This window comes from Trichosurus vulpecula, chromosome 1, assembly GCF_011100635.1.
Source record: "Trichosurus vulpecula isolate mTriVul1 chromosome 1, mTriVul1.pri, whole genome shotgun sequence".
In the NCBI taxonomy this organism is placed as follows: Eukaryota; Metazoa; Chordata; class Mammalia; order Diprotodontia; family Phalangeridae; genus Trichosurus; species Trichosurus vulpecula.
Window position 1 is genome coordinate 15054247 of NC_050573.1, and position 16759 is coordinate 15071005.

The following is a 16759-nucleotide window of genomic DNA, read 5'->3' on the forward strand; positions in this document are numbered from 1 at the left end:
GAAACTGCAGGATCATTGATGAGTGTGCACTGGTCTGTACCCCCACACTAAGGGAAGGTCAGGAACAGTCACAAGTAATAACGCCTCAGGGCCTGAAACATCACTCTTGCAGCCAGAGCCCTCCAGGAGACTCAGCGAGCACAGTTTGTGGTCTGGCCTACAAGCACTGACTGGGGACACCTCGGCAGCACCCATGGCTTGGCTCTCTTCCCCAGCTTAATAACGCACTATCCCAGTTCTAGCCTCTTGTGGCCATTCTTGCTTGCTCTGGAGCTAATTAGCTCCCTGGCAGACATCATCATCATCATCCGTAGGAGGACGTGAGGGCTGTCTGTGGAAGCGGGGGTTCAGCTCATTTTGCTTGGCCCCAATGGGCAGGACTGCAAGAAGCTCCCTGGTACTGTGGAGCAAGCACTCGGTGGGCGAGGAGAGCAGTGCGGAGGGCCTGGCTCCTCCCTGGGGACCTTGCACTGGAAAAGGGCTTTGGGAACCCCCAAGAACTCCCAAGAAGCAAGATGTGGCAAAAGGCAGGCCCAGAGAGGAGGACAGTAGGCTCCAAGGCAGGACGACCATGGGCAAGTGAGCCATCGAGCTGGCCTGGAGGATCTCACAAGGCTGCTCTTAGGACAGTGGCTGAAGAGCCTAAAGGCTCCCCAAGATGGTCGTGATGTAAAGAAGAACAGTCAGGAACAGGCCAGGTGTCTGCTACTGAGCAAGGGGCTGAAGGCTGCAGGAGGGAAGCTGCAGACATCAATGTCAGCAAACACACCGGGCCATCTTGGACACTTCTCTGAACCCCAGTCTTCTCATCTGTGGAACAGGGATGATCCTTTCACCAGACGATTAGGCCTGTGTCTGTGATTATCAAGTGTCATGAAATGTAAGCTGACGTTAATTAGCACCAACTCTGTCCACAGATCATCTCAGAGCCCAATCCCTCATCTCACAGACTCTCAGGAGTCAGAAAGGGCTTTCTCCAACCTTGCTAACAAGTGCTCACCCAGCCTCTGTTGGAGACACCACTGTGTGATAGCACTCCACGTTAGGCTGTTCCTGCTGACATTCGTCTGAGATGGCCACTTGACAGCTTCCTCCCACAGGGGTGACAGTTCTGCTGGCCCCATTCCTACTAGATGGCCCCTCCATTTTTCCAATCCCTTGAATTCAAAGTCCTGGAGTCTCTAGTGTAGACTCTTCCTTTTCTACCCCTCAGCACCCACCCAATCGACAGACAAGCCTGACAGAAGCTGTGGCCCTCTCTCTGGCTTTGCCGCCTCTCCAGAGCTTTCTAGCTGGTTCCCCAGTCTTCCCCCTTTCCCTTCTCCAGTCTATCTTTGGCACAGCTGCCAAAGCGAGAGTCCTAAAACAGTCAGGATCGCGTTACTCTCCTCTGCACGAATCCCCGCCAGCTTCAGTGTAGCTCCTCCTCCTTGTCAGGCTTATTTCACTCTACTGTCCCCTTCGAGCTGGGCAAACTGGTCTACTGCCTGTTCCCCATCCAACAGCCCATTGCCCAGGTGGTGCTCCAATGGGAAATGTGCTCCTCCCTCACCTCCAACATACTGAATCCAAGAACGGTTCAGATGCCCCTCCAACACAAACTCTTCCACGACACCTCCATGTTTGTATCGTATTATCGTGACAAGGAAACTACTGGGGCCCAGAGGCCTTGTGCTAGACCCAAGGAGCACCAGGACGGCAGTGAAAACCCACCTGCAGGCACATGCCTGCAGCCCATTGTGCCTCATCCCCTCAAACAATCAACCCTGTTCCGACTGCTGTGGGCCTGCCTTCTGCCACCTGGGACTTGGGATCTGCATTCCCTTTGTGACCCTGAGGGTGAGACTTCACCTTTATCCCAACCCAAGTTCATCTGAATAGATATTCTGGCCTGTGCAGAGCCTTTGGGGTCCTGAGCCATGCTGAGAATTCTGGGGGCAGAGGAAGGGTCTCACTAGAACCCTCAGTGCTCACCAGGCTCCAAGGCAGGTGCTACTGGAGGCCTTTCCCAGGGGAAAGTCTGGTTATCCCTGACGCTGCTGGGCTGTTTACCACCATGACGACCTGAATGGAATGCTGGGCAAGTGGCCTTGGATTCAGCAACCTAAGCCACCCTGCTTAACCCCACTTAGTCCAAGCATCTCCCCATGGAGGCAGTGGATACCTGTGGCCCCTGACACGCACACAAATGCCCCTCTGCTGGCCAGGCCTCTCTGGTCCCTCAGGCAGCACAGTGAACTTTGTGGGAAGTGGAGGAGGGGCAGTGTTAGCAAGATTCTATCAGGGTTCTCCTGCAAACAGGCTCCCCTTTCATCAATGCTATTCAAACAGTCACTGAGAACAATACGGCTGGTCTGTCAAGGTAGCATTAAACCTTCATTCCTCTGCATTCATCAAATTCTTATTCATCTTTTATAATCAAAAAATGTTAAGGGAAAGCTCTGAGCCAGTAAGGGGGAGGCAGGCACACTTATGCACAGAACAGCTGGAAATCAGCACTGCTGTTGCCACAGCAGAACTCACTGCTCCCCACTGAGTTCTGGGAAGCTTCAGGCTAATGCTGGCTGGCTGGCACTGCCTAAGAAGTAATGAACTTCCCTTCTCACTGGGACAGAGCCCATGTGAAGCAAAGCATGTCGGGGCGGGGGAAATCTTGGTATTCAAATGATACCAGTGCCTGGTGCCATGGAGAAAGGTCTGGAGGAGTCTGAGACCTAGTGGTGACAATGGCTGGCTGAGAGACCCTGAGCAAGTCTCGTCACTCTGTCAGCCTCAGTTTCCCTCATGTGTAAAGCATAGTAATGCCAGCACCTCCTGGTCTGCAGTGCTGTGGTGCATCCCAAACATGCGTGAAACACACTTGCCACACATCAAGGGCTACAGAGGTGGGAGCTCTTGGGATCACTGCGTCGCCACCCCCAACCCCCCCACCAGTCAAAATAACAGCAGCAGAAGACGAAGAGGTTCCAGGAAAGCTGAGAGGATGAGCCTTCCCTTCTGAGGACCAGCATTTGCTTTCTCCATCTTTAATCACTTCCCAAGGACCTGATTTCTTGCTCTGTTTTTCCTTTGTGCTGTTGCAGAAGAAAGAACTCACTGCTCCCCCCCAAACAGGACCAGGAGAGGCGGGGGCCCTGACACAAGGGTCTTGGGGTCAGAGGCATGGGAACACAGGACGAGGAGGCCAAAGCTTACTTTCCCGGATCTGGCATCTGTGTGCACAGCAACCGTAGGGACTGAAAGCTCTTCCGAATTGAATGAATGTTTGCCATCCCCATAAACACCACTTCGCAGTTGGGATAATACTCTGGAAAAAACAACAACACAGAGAACACAAGCACGCTGAACTGGAAAGCTGCACAGCCAAGGAAAAGGAAGGAGAGCCTGTTATCAAACCCATCCCCCCCAACAGCTGCAGAGGGGACGCCTGGGGGGTGGGCGATGAACAAGGCCAGCACCTTCAGTGGGCCCTCTAGAAGGTGAAGTCTGGGTGAGAAAAAGCACTGCCTGTCCTGTGCCCCAAAACAGCTGGAGTAACGAGTGTGTGTGCGCGCGCGCGCGTGTGTGTGTATATGTGTGTATTGTGTGTGTGCATGTGTGTGCGTGTATGTGTACTGCCAATGCAACATCACAGGGTCCCTGGGCCCAGGGCTGCCACAGTCCCTCTCTGCTCTGGCTGAAACAACACTCTGTGTGGCATTCCCATTTTCCAACCCTAGCTTAGGCCCCCCACCCCAGGAAACAGATGAGGCCCAGAGGGACAAATTCTGGCCAAGCCCTCTACCCTGCCCAGACAAGGGGTTGTTCTAGGCTTTCCTGGAGGGGCTGAGGCTACAGGCTTCCCTAAGGAGGAGCAAGTGTGAGGGGCAGCCACCAGCATATGTGCAGCTGAAGGTCCGAGAAAGTCTTTTTTAATTTACAACAAGCTTCCAAACATGGACAACCCTCTCTTTATTACCAGGAAGGCTGGCACATGGGAAGGAAAGGATGCTAATGGGCTTTATTTGCCATTTATCTCCCTTTGAAAAAAACCCCCAAACTGTCCTGTTAGTAATTAAAAGATAAGCCCAGGGTCTGCCAAGACTGAGTCAGCAGGACAAGCACAGGGCTGGGGCCTCAGGCTGATCAAGAAATCTGTGGCCGGATTCACTGGGACCAAGGGCCTGTGGGTCCCACCACTCACCTGGGCATTCACAGCCACCCCCTTTGGCTCGGTTTGCCACGGCTGCCGCATAGGAACGTGCATCCAAGATTAAAAGCTTCTGAGGCTGGATAACCAAGCTCTCTGCTCCAGAAGCATTTGACAGGGAAGAATCTAAGGAGAACCAGGAGGAAAAGAACCACTTCTCTGTTACCAATTCTGGGCAGATACTATCTATAACAAAAATCATAGGGAGACAGAGCCCGCCATTTAGAGACCTCAGTTAACAGAGTCTTTTCTCTATGCGACTCCCACTATGGCCTGCTCCTACTGTCCTGGACAATGAGAAACAGCAACCCAAAGCAGAAGACACTCAAGTGTCAAACAAAGAGAGCTGAGACCTGGAAGGGACCTGGAAGAGAAGCCAAGCCATCAGGTCCCCTCCCAACACCCACCCTACCTTTTTAATTTTATTTTTTTTTAAACATGATGCAACTGAGGTTCAGAGAGGGAAAGACAGTAAGAAGGAAAACTACTTAACTGGCTGCTTCCTTATTTGGAAATTAGTGTCTTTTTTGTTAAACTTCCAGAAAGATTTTCAACAACAGCTAAGGTAAAACAGAGTCTTCAGCCCATTCAGAAAAAATTCCAACACTTGCTGTCCTCCCACTCTCCCAGGACCTGATCTGTGGCCAGGATTCAGCACTGCTTAACTGGGCCATGCAAACGGGGGATTACTCCCATTTGTGCTCTCATACCAAACTCTGTAGAGTGGGGGGAGAAAAGCCACAGGCTGTTAGCATCAATAATGAAGAATAGCTAAGAAACTTACCAAATTCCACATCCGAAAGGTCACCTCCATTGGAAAATTCCCTAGAGCAATTTCCATTCAGTATCTTGCCACTACTTGATCTGGAGTCAGAGGCACAGGCTTTGGCCACAGACTGCACAAGGTGCTCGTCATCTGCATTCCGCCAGCCCCACCAGCTGACCTCAGGCTGCCCACAGCGGGCAATGACTGCCCCATTACTTTGGTGCCTGATGAAAGAACAAGAAACCATGAAAAGAACCCATGGGTCTATAAGGCAGCTACTTAATGAATGGTAGCATTTTCTGCACACGTAAATAAATGTATACATGTCAGTCTCAAGTGTTTTGGACAAATAGGTAAAATCAGTGAATGGTGGCATGGAGCCAGGCAGCCCCCTCATTTAGCAAACAAGGAAACAAAAGGCTAATGAGGTGGGAACTGAGTCTAGTCGGGGTATAACAGATAATAAATGGAATGCTCGGTGTCACATGGTTTATGTCTGACAGATGCACAGTGCCATGTAAGGTTTGAGGGGAAAAATCATCATCACCTTGCTTAAAGTTACACAGCTAATCAACGACAGAACAGTCTGACAGAAAGATCACTAGGCTCCCAATCAAGAGAACTGGGTTCAAGGAACCAGCTGGCTATTTACAAGTGTTTGACTGTGAAGGAAATAGAGCCAAGATGGCGGAAGAGCAGGAAGAAGTACAGCTGAGCTCCCCATGATTTGTGCAGAAAATTCACCAGACTAAATTCAGATCAGGAAATGCAAGGATAAAAACCCACAGTGTCATTTTTTCAGTCCAGCTTATCTGGCACAGGGAGACAGAGACATCCGAGGAGACTTATAAAACTGATGCAGAGTGAAAAGAGCAGAACCAAGCGAACAATTTACACAATAATAACAATGTAATGACAAACAGCTTTGAAAGACTTAGGAACTTTGATCAGACCAACCACAATTCCAAAGGATTAATGATGAAATATGCTGCCAATTTCCTCACGGGGAGGTGAAGGACTTGGAATGCAGAACGAAACAATTTTTCTTCCCCTGCATACATGGTCAATGTGGAAATTTGTTCTGCTTGACTACACACATTTCCAACAGGAGTTTTGTTTCTCTTTGTTTCCTAGTTGGGGGTGGAGGTGGGGGGAGAAGGGAAGGAACAATAGGTGGGTTTTTGCTGACTGAAAAAAAACTGACTAAAGCAAACAAAGAAACACCACCACACGTGTATGACTATGGGTGAGTCATTTCCCCTTTGTGAACTTGAAAATTGGGAGACTGTTTGTCCTACCTCAACCTCAAAACTGCTGCAGAGAAAGTATTCATGTTTACTGTAAGGCACTAGAAAAATGTGTTCTTAATACTGGAAGATGTGGCTCATAAAGTCCAAGTCTGTGGCTCTTTAGTATAATGTTTTGGGTTGTTTTTTTTGGGGGGTGTCTGTGTATAGAGGATGCTGATATGGAGGAAACCTTAAAGAACACCTAGTCCAGAGTTTCCCAAAGTGGATGATACCACCCACTGGGGAGGTCCTGGAACAAACAATCCAGGGGGGTGGTAGTGGCTTCAGGTGCAATTGGGGGGTGTTGAATAAAAACAAGGGGGTGGCAGAAGCATAAGGAAGAAAATTTTGAAAAACCGTTTGTATGTGTTTTAACTGTGGTGTCACAGAGTTAAAGCCATAGTGATTACCTTACTTTCCAAACAAACATACAAAATGCAAGTTAAAACTGAACAGTGGTCAAGTTGGCCAACAGGTCTTAACTAGCAAGTGTTGGCAGGCAAGCATATCATATGTTGTCAGGAAGTCCAGCATGCAACAGCAGGAGTATGTGTGTGTAATGACTTATTCACAATATGATACTATATGGTTACATTATACAATACTGCATCATCAAAATTTCAATGCAGGAAAAAACCCACAAATTTACAATAAATTATTAAATTTAAGATGAGTCATTTTAAAAATGTTATATATTTTTTGAAATGACATGAATTTTTTAAAAAAATTAGAGTTAAAGAAATTAGATTTCCAGGGGGGTGCTGAGTAATTGTTTTTTTTTGATAAGGGGGTAGTAGGCCAAATAAGTTTGGGAACCTCTGATCTAGTTCAATTCCATTTTAAAGATAAGAAATTGCAGCTCAGATATGGATAGGATGTACCCAAAGTTATATAGCGAGAAAAAGTTAGGAACCCAACTTTCCTGACTCTACATTCCAGGTTATTTCTGGTGTATATAGATTTATGTACATGCATACAATGAAATGAATTCTTGTATCCTACCAGGATAATATCTCACAATTTCCAAAATATGAAGAGTAAACTTTAAGTATGGGTCAACTTTCAACAGTGATACCTAAAATACTTTAAAAGTTCCAACTCTATTTTGAGAAAATGGAATTGGGGTCAAAAATTCTCAAATATATAGGGGAGCTGAGCCAAATTTATAAAAATAAGAGCCATTTTCCAATTGATAAATGTTCAAAGCAGTTTTCAGAATAAATCAAAGCTATCAATAATCATATGAAAAATGCTTTAAATTACTAAACTAGAGAAATACAAATTAAAAGAACTTTCACAATCTACTTCATACCAATCAGATCAGCTAACATGCCAGAAAAGGAAAATGACAAATGCTGGAGGAGATATGGGAAAATAGAGACACTAACGCACTACCGGTAGAGTGGTAAACTGGTCCAACCACTCCAGAGAACAATCTGGAACTATGCCCAAAAAGCTATAAAACTCTGACCCAGTAATACCACTGCTAGGTCTATACTGAGACCTATACCTAGGACTATATCAAAAAGATCAATGGAGAAAGAAATGGACCCGTACATACAAAAATATTTATAGAAGCTCTTTTTGTGGTGGCAAATTGAGGGGATGCATAGTCATTGAGGAATGGCTGAACAAGTTGTGGTATATGATTGTGACATAGTTCTGTTGTGCTGTAAGAAATGACAAGCCAGATAGTTTCAGAAAAGACTGAGAAGACTTAAATGAACTGATGAAAAGTAAAGTGGGTAGAACCAGGAGAACACTGTACACAGTAACAGCAACACTGTAACAAGGCTCAACTGTGAAAGACTTAGCTGCTCTCATCAAATCCATGACAATTCTGAACTTGTGTGGAAAAATGCTATCTCTATCCACAGAGAGAGCTGCTGAACTCTGAATGCAGAATGAAGTACAATTTTTTTTTCACTTTATGTATTTTCCTTTTTTTAAAATTTTTTACAACAGCTAATATGGAAATATATTTTGCAAGACTTCACATATACAATGTGTATCATATTCCTTACCTTCTCAAGGGGTGAGGGAGGGGCTGGAAGGAGGAAGAGAATTTAGAATTCAAAATTTAAAAAAGGAAAACATATGATTAAAAAAATCCTTGGTGATATAACCTAAAATGGTGCTATGCAGAGTCTGAAGGTCTTTAAGGAATGCTTGGCTGATACCAACTTCTGAATGCTAGTAGCCCTGATGGTCTACTCCATGGTCAACCTGGATAATCGATCTTAGCATCAAAAGCTTTTAATCTTTAGGAGGCTACTTTACAAACTGGACTTAAACTCCCCAGTCAGTAGATGCTCCTCTTGCCTGAGTCAAACAGGAGAAGGTGCTAATCTCCCCTCCCTGGGGCATGGGGGAGGGGTGCTTTCTGGAAGAACCATAGAAATTTTCAGTAGGTAAGTGGTTAAACAAGACAAGTCATGTTCCATCACGTCCTTTCTCATGGGTTCAAAGGATCACTCTACAGATGAGGACGTAAGAGCTAGACCTCCTGGCCACCGCTCTCTTTAAAACCAAACATTTCTCTTCCGAGCAGCTTTGAAACTAACTATGGACATTCATAGCAGCCAGTAGGTTTTAAAAGCTCTTCTCACACTTCCCAGGTGGCCCCAAAGTCATGGAGCCTGTGTTGCTCAACTGCCCAGGGAGGCCTTGCCCCACATTGGACCCCTGCATGGCTATCATAACCTGTTAGGGTTGAGAGGCCTGGCACTACCCCCTCTCCAACAGCAGGTGGCGCTGCGCCACTGCAGCCCAGCCCAGGCCGGCCATAGGGGGATTTCGTCCAGCTCTGCTTAAGGTGGACCACCTCCAGGCCACCCTCACAAGGTTCACTTTTGCCTTTACTAAGCTCCTGGTCCCCATCACAGGACTCCAGCAGCACCGGTCCCCATAGGAAAGGTCAGCACTGGCCCACTGGCTTTCTTCCTTTCTTCTCAGCCCCATCCCCAGTTACCAAAGGGACAGCTCCTGTTACAATGCACTTGATAGACATGATTTTGTTGGAGCCCCGAGTCAACAAGTGAGGTGGGAAGTACCAGGATTGCCCCCCCAGCACCTTAGGCTGAGCTGCCCAGCCCCTGGACTAGTAGAAGTCAGCATCTGAACAAAGGTTGTGTGATAAGGATAGCCCAGTCAGCGGTAGCATCATCCTCTGTGTCACCAAGGCTTAACACCGAGCAGTCCCCAAGCCAGGCCTCTGGCTCATGCCTTTCCTCCTCACACACACCATCTCCACCTGGCACGAGACCTTATCTGAAGCCCACTAGCAGCGGCCTGCTTTCACGAGCTCTGATTGGACACTCAGCTCCTGGGGACAGACCTACTACTTAGGCCTTTTGGGGTAGAGGCCCACAGTGCCTAGCACAGGCCTGCCCAGATAGTGAGCACTCAGCCAGCACTTACTGAGAGGCAGCACAAGACAGGAAAGACAGACAGGACATCAAGAGATTTGGGTTCAGGTCTGCAAACTTGAGTCATTGCCCTTCGCCGGGCCTGGCTTCTTCCTCTATTAAATTGGGGTGCTGGACCAAATGACTCCTGAGGTTTGTTGCACATGGGAGCAAGGGAGAGGTGGAATTCTGAAAGAACAGAGGGAACGGCCCAGAGACAGCACGTTTGTGAGTTAGTTCCATGGGAGCCGGCATAGGGTTGCCTGCACAGGAGGCGAATGTCCTGGACTGGGGAGGAAATGGCTTCTCTGTCCCATGCTCAGGTTCAGTTCTCAATAGTAAAGGGAGAGCTGCTGCAGCAAGCCCCTAGCAGGCAGAGCAAGCCTCATGCCAGCAGGCTCAGCTAAAGGAACCGGGCATGTCTGGCTGGACAAAAGAAGATGTTCCTGGGTCACATCGGAGGAGACTTCCAAGTCAGCTAGACCTTTTGTATGTGGGAAGAATCCACTTGGGCATCTGATCACTGCAAGTCTTCAGGTGGCCCATGCTCAGTGAGCTGAAAAGGGGACTTTTCCTTCCCCTTGGGGTCCCCCAGGCTCCCTCCTCTGGCTGGTTCCAAAAGGGTCTTGTGTGAGACACACTGCAAAGAAGGCTGGGGATCCAGAAGGCTCTGTCAGGTTCCCGGGCCAGCTCCTCACGAGTGTCAGTAGTGATGTGGTCAGTCTCTCATGGCCACAGCTTTGCCCTGGCCTCTAGTAGGGATGTAGCTGAGGGGAGCACGACCCTTGTGGCCTGACAGAGGCCCTTTCTCAGGTGCCATGCAAAGGCAGACCAAGCCATCCAAGAACAGGGTGAAGGAAAGCCGTGGAGAGAGTCCGTGAGAACCTCAAGTGAAATAGGAGCCTTGCAGCATGGTATCGGTATCACACCAGGGCTAGAGTCACCATTTCTCCAGCATTTTAAAGAGCACCACCCCTTTCCTCCAATATGCCTCCAAGGCTGGAAAGACAGGCATCATCTCCACCTTACCCAAGAGGCCAAGTGACTCATCACATCAGGATTTTAAGCAGGAAGAAACTCGAGAGACGGCTTTCAATCCCCTCATCTCACAGAAGAAGAAAGCAATGCCCAGAGCAGTTCCAGGAGTCACAGCTGCAGGGCTAGGAGGGTGCAGAGCAGCAAACCTGGAACCAAGGTCCTCAATCTGAAGCCTGCTGTTCTGGCCGTCGTATGTGCTTTGGGTTCTAACGAGGAAAAGCTAGAAAAACTACACAGAAAAATCGTCTCTAGCTACTCACAAGAGAAGGAGGCCCAGAGCAGCACCTACTGTTACCGAGACAGGGCACTTGATGCACCTCCTCTTCCTTTCAAGGCTCACCCCATCCTCACTCAGGGTCTGACAATGTGGCTCTGGCACCGTACTTGCCTGTCCCTGCAGCACCCTAGCCTTTGGAAGAGTTCTCCACACCTGGATTACTCTTTCTCCTCCCAGAGGGAGACAGAGCTTTATCCCCAGACCCCAAATGTATCTATCATAGAGCTGAAAGGACCCTTAGAGACTATGGAGTTGCTATAACAAATGAGGGGAAACTGAGGCTCAGGTTGGGGAACCCGTACAGTGACTGAGCAAAATTGTCTCTTTGAGTCTCAAGCTCACAGCCCTATGCAGAAAATCCTCTTCCTCCAGGAGCCGCTCCTCTAACCTAAGACCCCCTCGGCCCTTGCTGTGTTTGCTGGCTATATTAATTACATTTATAACTGAGTCACCCATCACAATGCTCTCCTGTGGCTACCATGTGGTGGGGCACAGAAAGTGTGGATCTACAATCAGGGTACGTGGGTTTTGCTGCCTTTGGGCCATGGCCAATTCCAACACCTCTCTGAGCCTGTTTCTCATCTGTAACCTGGGGATAACAGATGCATCACCGGCCTCAGTGTTGTAAGTCTTAAGTTATTAAAAACCAAACAAATGGGTGCTGCTCCCCCTCAGTCATCCTCTGTAACTGGTGTCGGGTTACGATACGGGACCATCTCTATTTTCATCCTGACCAGAAGCGCTCTGTGGACAAGAACAGTGTAGTTTTCTTACAAGTCTTCAGGAAGAAAACTGAATAATCAGCTGGAGATACTTGACATGGGAGAGATCAGAAGGCTTCTGGGATTTCTTCTGAAATCTCAACCCCCAGTAACTCCTAGAACTATTTTTACACGGTGGGGATCCCCAAGTCTTCCAAACCATCTCCTCTCCAGGTCAGAAGTGAGCTGCCAGTACCTTGAGGTACCAGAAAGAGCCCCAGCTCACCTGTAGACTACAGCAGGGATGCGCTTCCAGGACCTGAAGCTCGCCACGCTCTCTAGCTCCTTGTCGGTAATCCAGGCTGGCACAATCAGCTCCTGCGGGTAGCTGCCACACAGCCTGCAAAGTGAAGACAGAGAGAGAAACCTTAGAGGTGCTGACACAGGGCAGCTGCTGAGGCCTCAGCTTGGCACCAGATAAAACAGATCGAAATGAAGAAGTCAATGAAGAGATTAATGAGGAGCATTCATTTAGTGCCAGGCATTATGCTAAACACTTTCGAATTATTCTTTCGTTTGGGTCTTTATAACAGCCCTAGGAGGTAGGTGCCAGTACCATCAACATTTTACAGATGAGGAAACTGAGGCAGTGAGGTGAAGTGACTTGGCCAGGGTCCCACAGCTTGTAAATGTCTGAGGCCAGACCTCAATTCTGGCCTTCCTGACTCCAGGCCCAGGGCGCTACTTCCAGTAACCCCTAGCTGCATTAGCATCAATAGAATCCATTTTTTATGGAGCTTTACAATTGACCAAGCATTTTCCTCACAGTAACCCTGTAAGACAGGCAGAAGAATTATTGTCCCCATATTACGGACAAAGAAACTGAGGCTGAGAGAGAAGTGGGGGTATATGATCATCTCCCCTGGGGTGGTAGAGGCCGGATCCAAAGCATTCTCTCCCCATCAGGCTCAGATGAACACAAGTACCACAGCTAGTTACTCGTGTCCTTGGCATTCCTCCACAGCGCCTGCCTCAGCAGCCAGCTCTGCGCCCCTAAGAGGCCCAGCACCCAGCAAAAAAACAGGGACAGTCTCACAGTGCTCATCCTGGTGGCCCGTGGCCAGTGGCTCAGCTCTGAGCAGCACACACCAGAACCCTGGCAAAGTCAAGTACAAGCAGAGGATGGCCAACTGGATGGGGAGAGGATGAGAGCTGGTCCCTGAGGATTAGCTGGAGAACACTTGGGAATGGAGCATATCAGGAAAAAACAAAAGGCATTCAAATGAAAAAGAAACCGGAACACTTAATGGGGACATAACGGCTGGCTAAAAATATGTGTAGGGCTGTTAAATGGAAGAACAGTGAGCAACTGAGTGGGGGTAGGGGGAGACGGGGAGGCAGGTTTAAGAACTATCTGCAAGTAGACTGGGAAGCCCTGAGTGGGGAGGGGCAAGAGGAATTCTGGATCACTGGATCAAGCACAGAGACCTCTGAGGCCCCCAACCCCCCCGAACTACTGGGCCAAAAAGGACTTCCTGAAGCAATTACCCAGCAGAGAGCAATTCCTTGGGCTTCATCTGGAGGAACATTGTGGCAGAACTCACGGCCAAGATATCAAAGTCACACTTCCAAATGCTTTACAGGCCTGGAAGAACTGGCCAATAGACTTCAGGTTAAGATGTCCAAATAATGGGTACATGCTGAAGCCTGGAGCCCACAGACCAACCAAAATGGGCACGTGGGCAGAGCAGTCATGATTTCACATTGGTACAGGAAGCTTTCTAGAAGCACATGGAGTCTGAGAAGCTTGTTCTGAATTATCCATGGATGTCTTTGGGAGCAGCTCGAGAGCATGCTGAATTCAGAGAAGGCTCTCCCAAGGTGCCAGAATCTTCCTCTCAGCTGGCTGTGCAGATGATCCTTTGCCTCCACTCAACAGCCCAGGAAGAGGGCAGCAAGGCCCGATGCTGGGATCTGATCTTTATGTCTCCTGCTTCTCTCTAAGTCGGCCACTACTTTCTGTGTCCATGTTTCCAATTTCTAGAAGACCATGAGACATCTCAAGGAAGGATGTCAGAGTATGAAACGAGCACTGGATTTGGTATCTAAAGACTTGGATTTGAACACGCTCTCTAGCACTGCCATTTTTGACATTCTGACATTTCTAAGCTGTGAGACCAAGGGCAAGTCACATAACTTCCCTGAAACTTAGTTTTCTCATTTATAGAATGTGGAAAATAACATTCACTGTTTAATTCATAGAGTAATGAGAAAAGTATTTTGCTACAGAAAGCTGAGTTATTCTTATCCACACGTGATCAATTTATGTATTAAATGCCTTAAAATTCACAGACAAATTTCTAGATGTTTAGGGAAACCAATGGCCATTTATAAATAAAATATACACTTTAAACCAAGGACTACCAAACAATCACCACCAACTACCACCTAACTAAACACAAAGGAAGAGACAGAATGGATACGTCAGTGATAACTTCTTGGGGGCATTTGCATTCAGGACAAAGTTGGATGTCTCCATGGTGAGCACATTAGTGCCAGCATAGGGTTGGGGAAAGCATAGTGCTCTGGAAGCAAGGCCACTGGGAGCTCAGGCCTGAGCCCAGAGACAAGTCACATCCCCTCTGGACTTCCAGAGCCCACTTAACAGGCTGATCTCTTCTACACCAAGTGAAGTGGGCTAAGTGACCTGTAACATGCTCTCCAGCACCATTTCATGTGCTAGCAGCTGAAGAACTTAATGACTAATTGCTTAAAAAGACAACCAGGGTTTTTAAAAAAAAAAGTCCTTTTGCTTTTATTTCATTTAGCTGTTAAAAAAAAAAACTAGCACCAAATTAAATCTAAAACAGTACCTATAAGTATTGGCCTTTTGTTATCAGGATATATTTCTAAAAGTTATCATTTAAAGCTGCCTCTCAACTTCTAAGAAAAAGTTTCCCCTAAACAGTCGTAAATGCATTAAGGGAGAAATGGACCTATTTGCAAATGGATCTGTTTAAATACCAAAAAAAAGTTTCTGGTTCAAGTCTTAAAATGCACCCCAATTAAAGATATCTTAAATTGGAAAACAGTGAATTCAAACAAAACAAAGAAACTCTTAAGACTGCCTACCCTTAATGAATCCACAGTGAGTTTTAAAAACAATAAAATTCATTTTTTAAAACTTTCAGAGTTTTGTTTTTTTTAAGGAAGGCTCACAGACACTGCTTTTTGAACGTATCACTTCCCCAAGTCAAAGGGTTTTTTAAATCACCTTCCCCTTTCTTCAAGCAACTCTAAGAGGAAATATCTGCTGAAAGAAAGTTAAGACAGAGGGTGGATGCCTCTGTCCTTCGACATCCCCCCCGGGCCAATCTCGGGCCAATCTCACCGATCCTCCTGAACGTTTATGGCTAATCGGATTCTAGTTACCTACAAAGTATTCCTGGTAGCTTTCACTCAATCAAGCAGGAGACTGCCTCCAGACAAGCCAGATGTATTGGCGACAGAAAGCTTGGTCCGTCTCTGCTCACAGGCATTGCTGTCGTGCAGTTGTTTCTGTCACGTCCAACTCTTCGTGACCCTATCTGGGGTCTCTTGGCAGAGATACTAAAATGCTTTGCTCATTGTACAGATAAGGAAATGGAGGCAAACGGGGTTAAGTGACTTGCCCAGGGTCACACAGCTAATAAGTATATGAGGCAGGATTTGAACCCACAAAGACAATCTTCCTGACTCTAGGCCCTGCTCTCTGTGCACTAAGTCGCCACCTACCTGTTCTAGAACACCTGGCTTGTGTGGAACAGGGAAATATATGAGAAAAGGTGGCATCAACTCCAAATTCCTTGGGAAGCTCTGACTGGATCAGAGGGCCTCAGAGTGGACAAGGACCTCAGAGCACATCTAGGCCAATCAGAACTACCCAAAATAATCCCTTTCTAGCTTTCACTTGAAGACTTCCCGTAAGGAGGAGCCGACAGGCAGGCAGGTCCTACGGCAGCCAAATCTCCTGAACAGAAGGAAGAATTCTTTATAGAGAACTTTTAAGTGACAAATACTAGTGCTATTTCAAGAAAGAGGTCCACAAAGTTTCTCTCAATTCTAAGGCAGTGAGAAAAACTGTCAAAATTTTAGTTAAAATTTGTTACATCTAATTGGCCTATCAGTTTTAAACCAACTATATAATAAATATGTCTTTATGTATTGTGTTCCTTCTCTCACCTTGAGCCCGGCCTCACAGAAGTAAGAGGCAACCCCAGGACCTCAGAGGCTCTGCCAGCAAAGCATAAGGCCTGGTCACCCCCACCAATCCAGGAAGGCTCCAAGCAAAGGACTCATGACAGTTCCTGATCAGCTTGGCCAAATTCGGCAAGGCTCCTCACCAGACACTTGGGGGAAAGGGGTGTGTGTGTGTGTGTGCCTTTTTATACCTGTAGCAAATCTCAAAGACTTAACCAAAAGATACAGAAAGGTGACCCCCAACTGCAGGTGGGTCTGCCCACTGGTCTGTCTTTCCGTGCCCTCAGCTCAGCATGGGATTACCCACCATCTTTATGCAGGTGACTCCCAGATCCATCTATCCCCTCAAGTCTCTCCTGAGCCCCGAATGAAGTTCATCTCCCACTGTCTGATGGACATTTCAAGGCATGTCAGACTCAACCCTGTTCTAAACTTCCCAGCTGCTGTCAAGAGTACCCCATCCCTCTAGTTATCCAGGTTCATAAGCACTCGCCACCCTCAGCCTACATGGCCAGAAGTGCCGAGTCAGTCTCTCATCCATCCCCTCTCTCCCCTGACAGTCACAAGCCTAATTCAACCCAATCCATCACCTCTCTGCTGGACAAGGCAGCAGCCTCCTAACTGGTGCCTCCCTTCTGCAATCTATCCTCCACACTACTGTTACTTCCCTATTCAAACCCCTGGGGCTCCTTATTCCAAGAACAGCTAGGAATGCTCTTTAGCATTTAAAGTCCTACAAAAACCCTCTCCACCCTGCTTCTTCAGGCTTCTTAAACAGAACAACTCTTTACACATTTGACAACCCAGCCAAACTGGCTGATCCCTCCATATGACACTCCCATTTCCAGGTATG

General features: G+C 47.6%; 1 protein-coding gene across 4 annotated transcripts in view; it reads right to left on the reverse strand.

The window, feature by feature from the left end:
• Positions 1-16759, reverse strand: part of MTMR3 (myotubularin related protein 3) — a 186641-nt gene that overhangs the window by 17342 nt on the left and 152540 nt on the right. For all 4 annotated transcript variants that reach the window (XM_036757345.1, XM_036757361.1, XM_036757337.1 and 1 more), the window contains exons 9-12: positions 11954-12067; positions 4974-5179; positions 4184-4315; positions 3196-3307 (exon numbers count right to left, since the gene is read on the reverse strand). In XM_036757345.1, coding sequence (XP_036613240.1) covers positions 3196-3307; positions 4184-4315; positions 4974-5179; positions 11954-12067 — 564 coding nt within the window. The remainder of the gene's footprint in view (positions 1-3195; positions 3308-4183; positions 4316-4973; positions 5180-11953; positions 12068-16759) is intronic.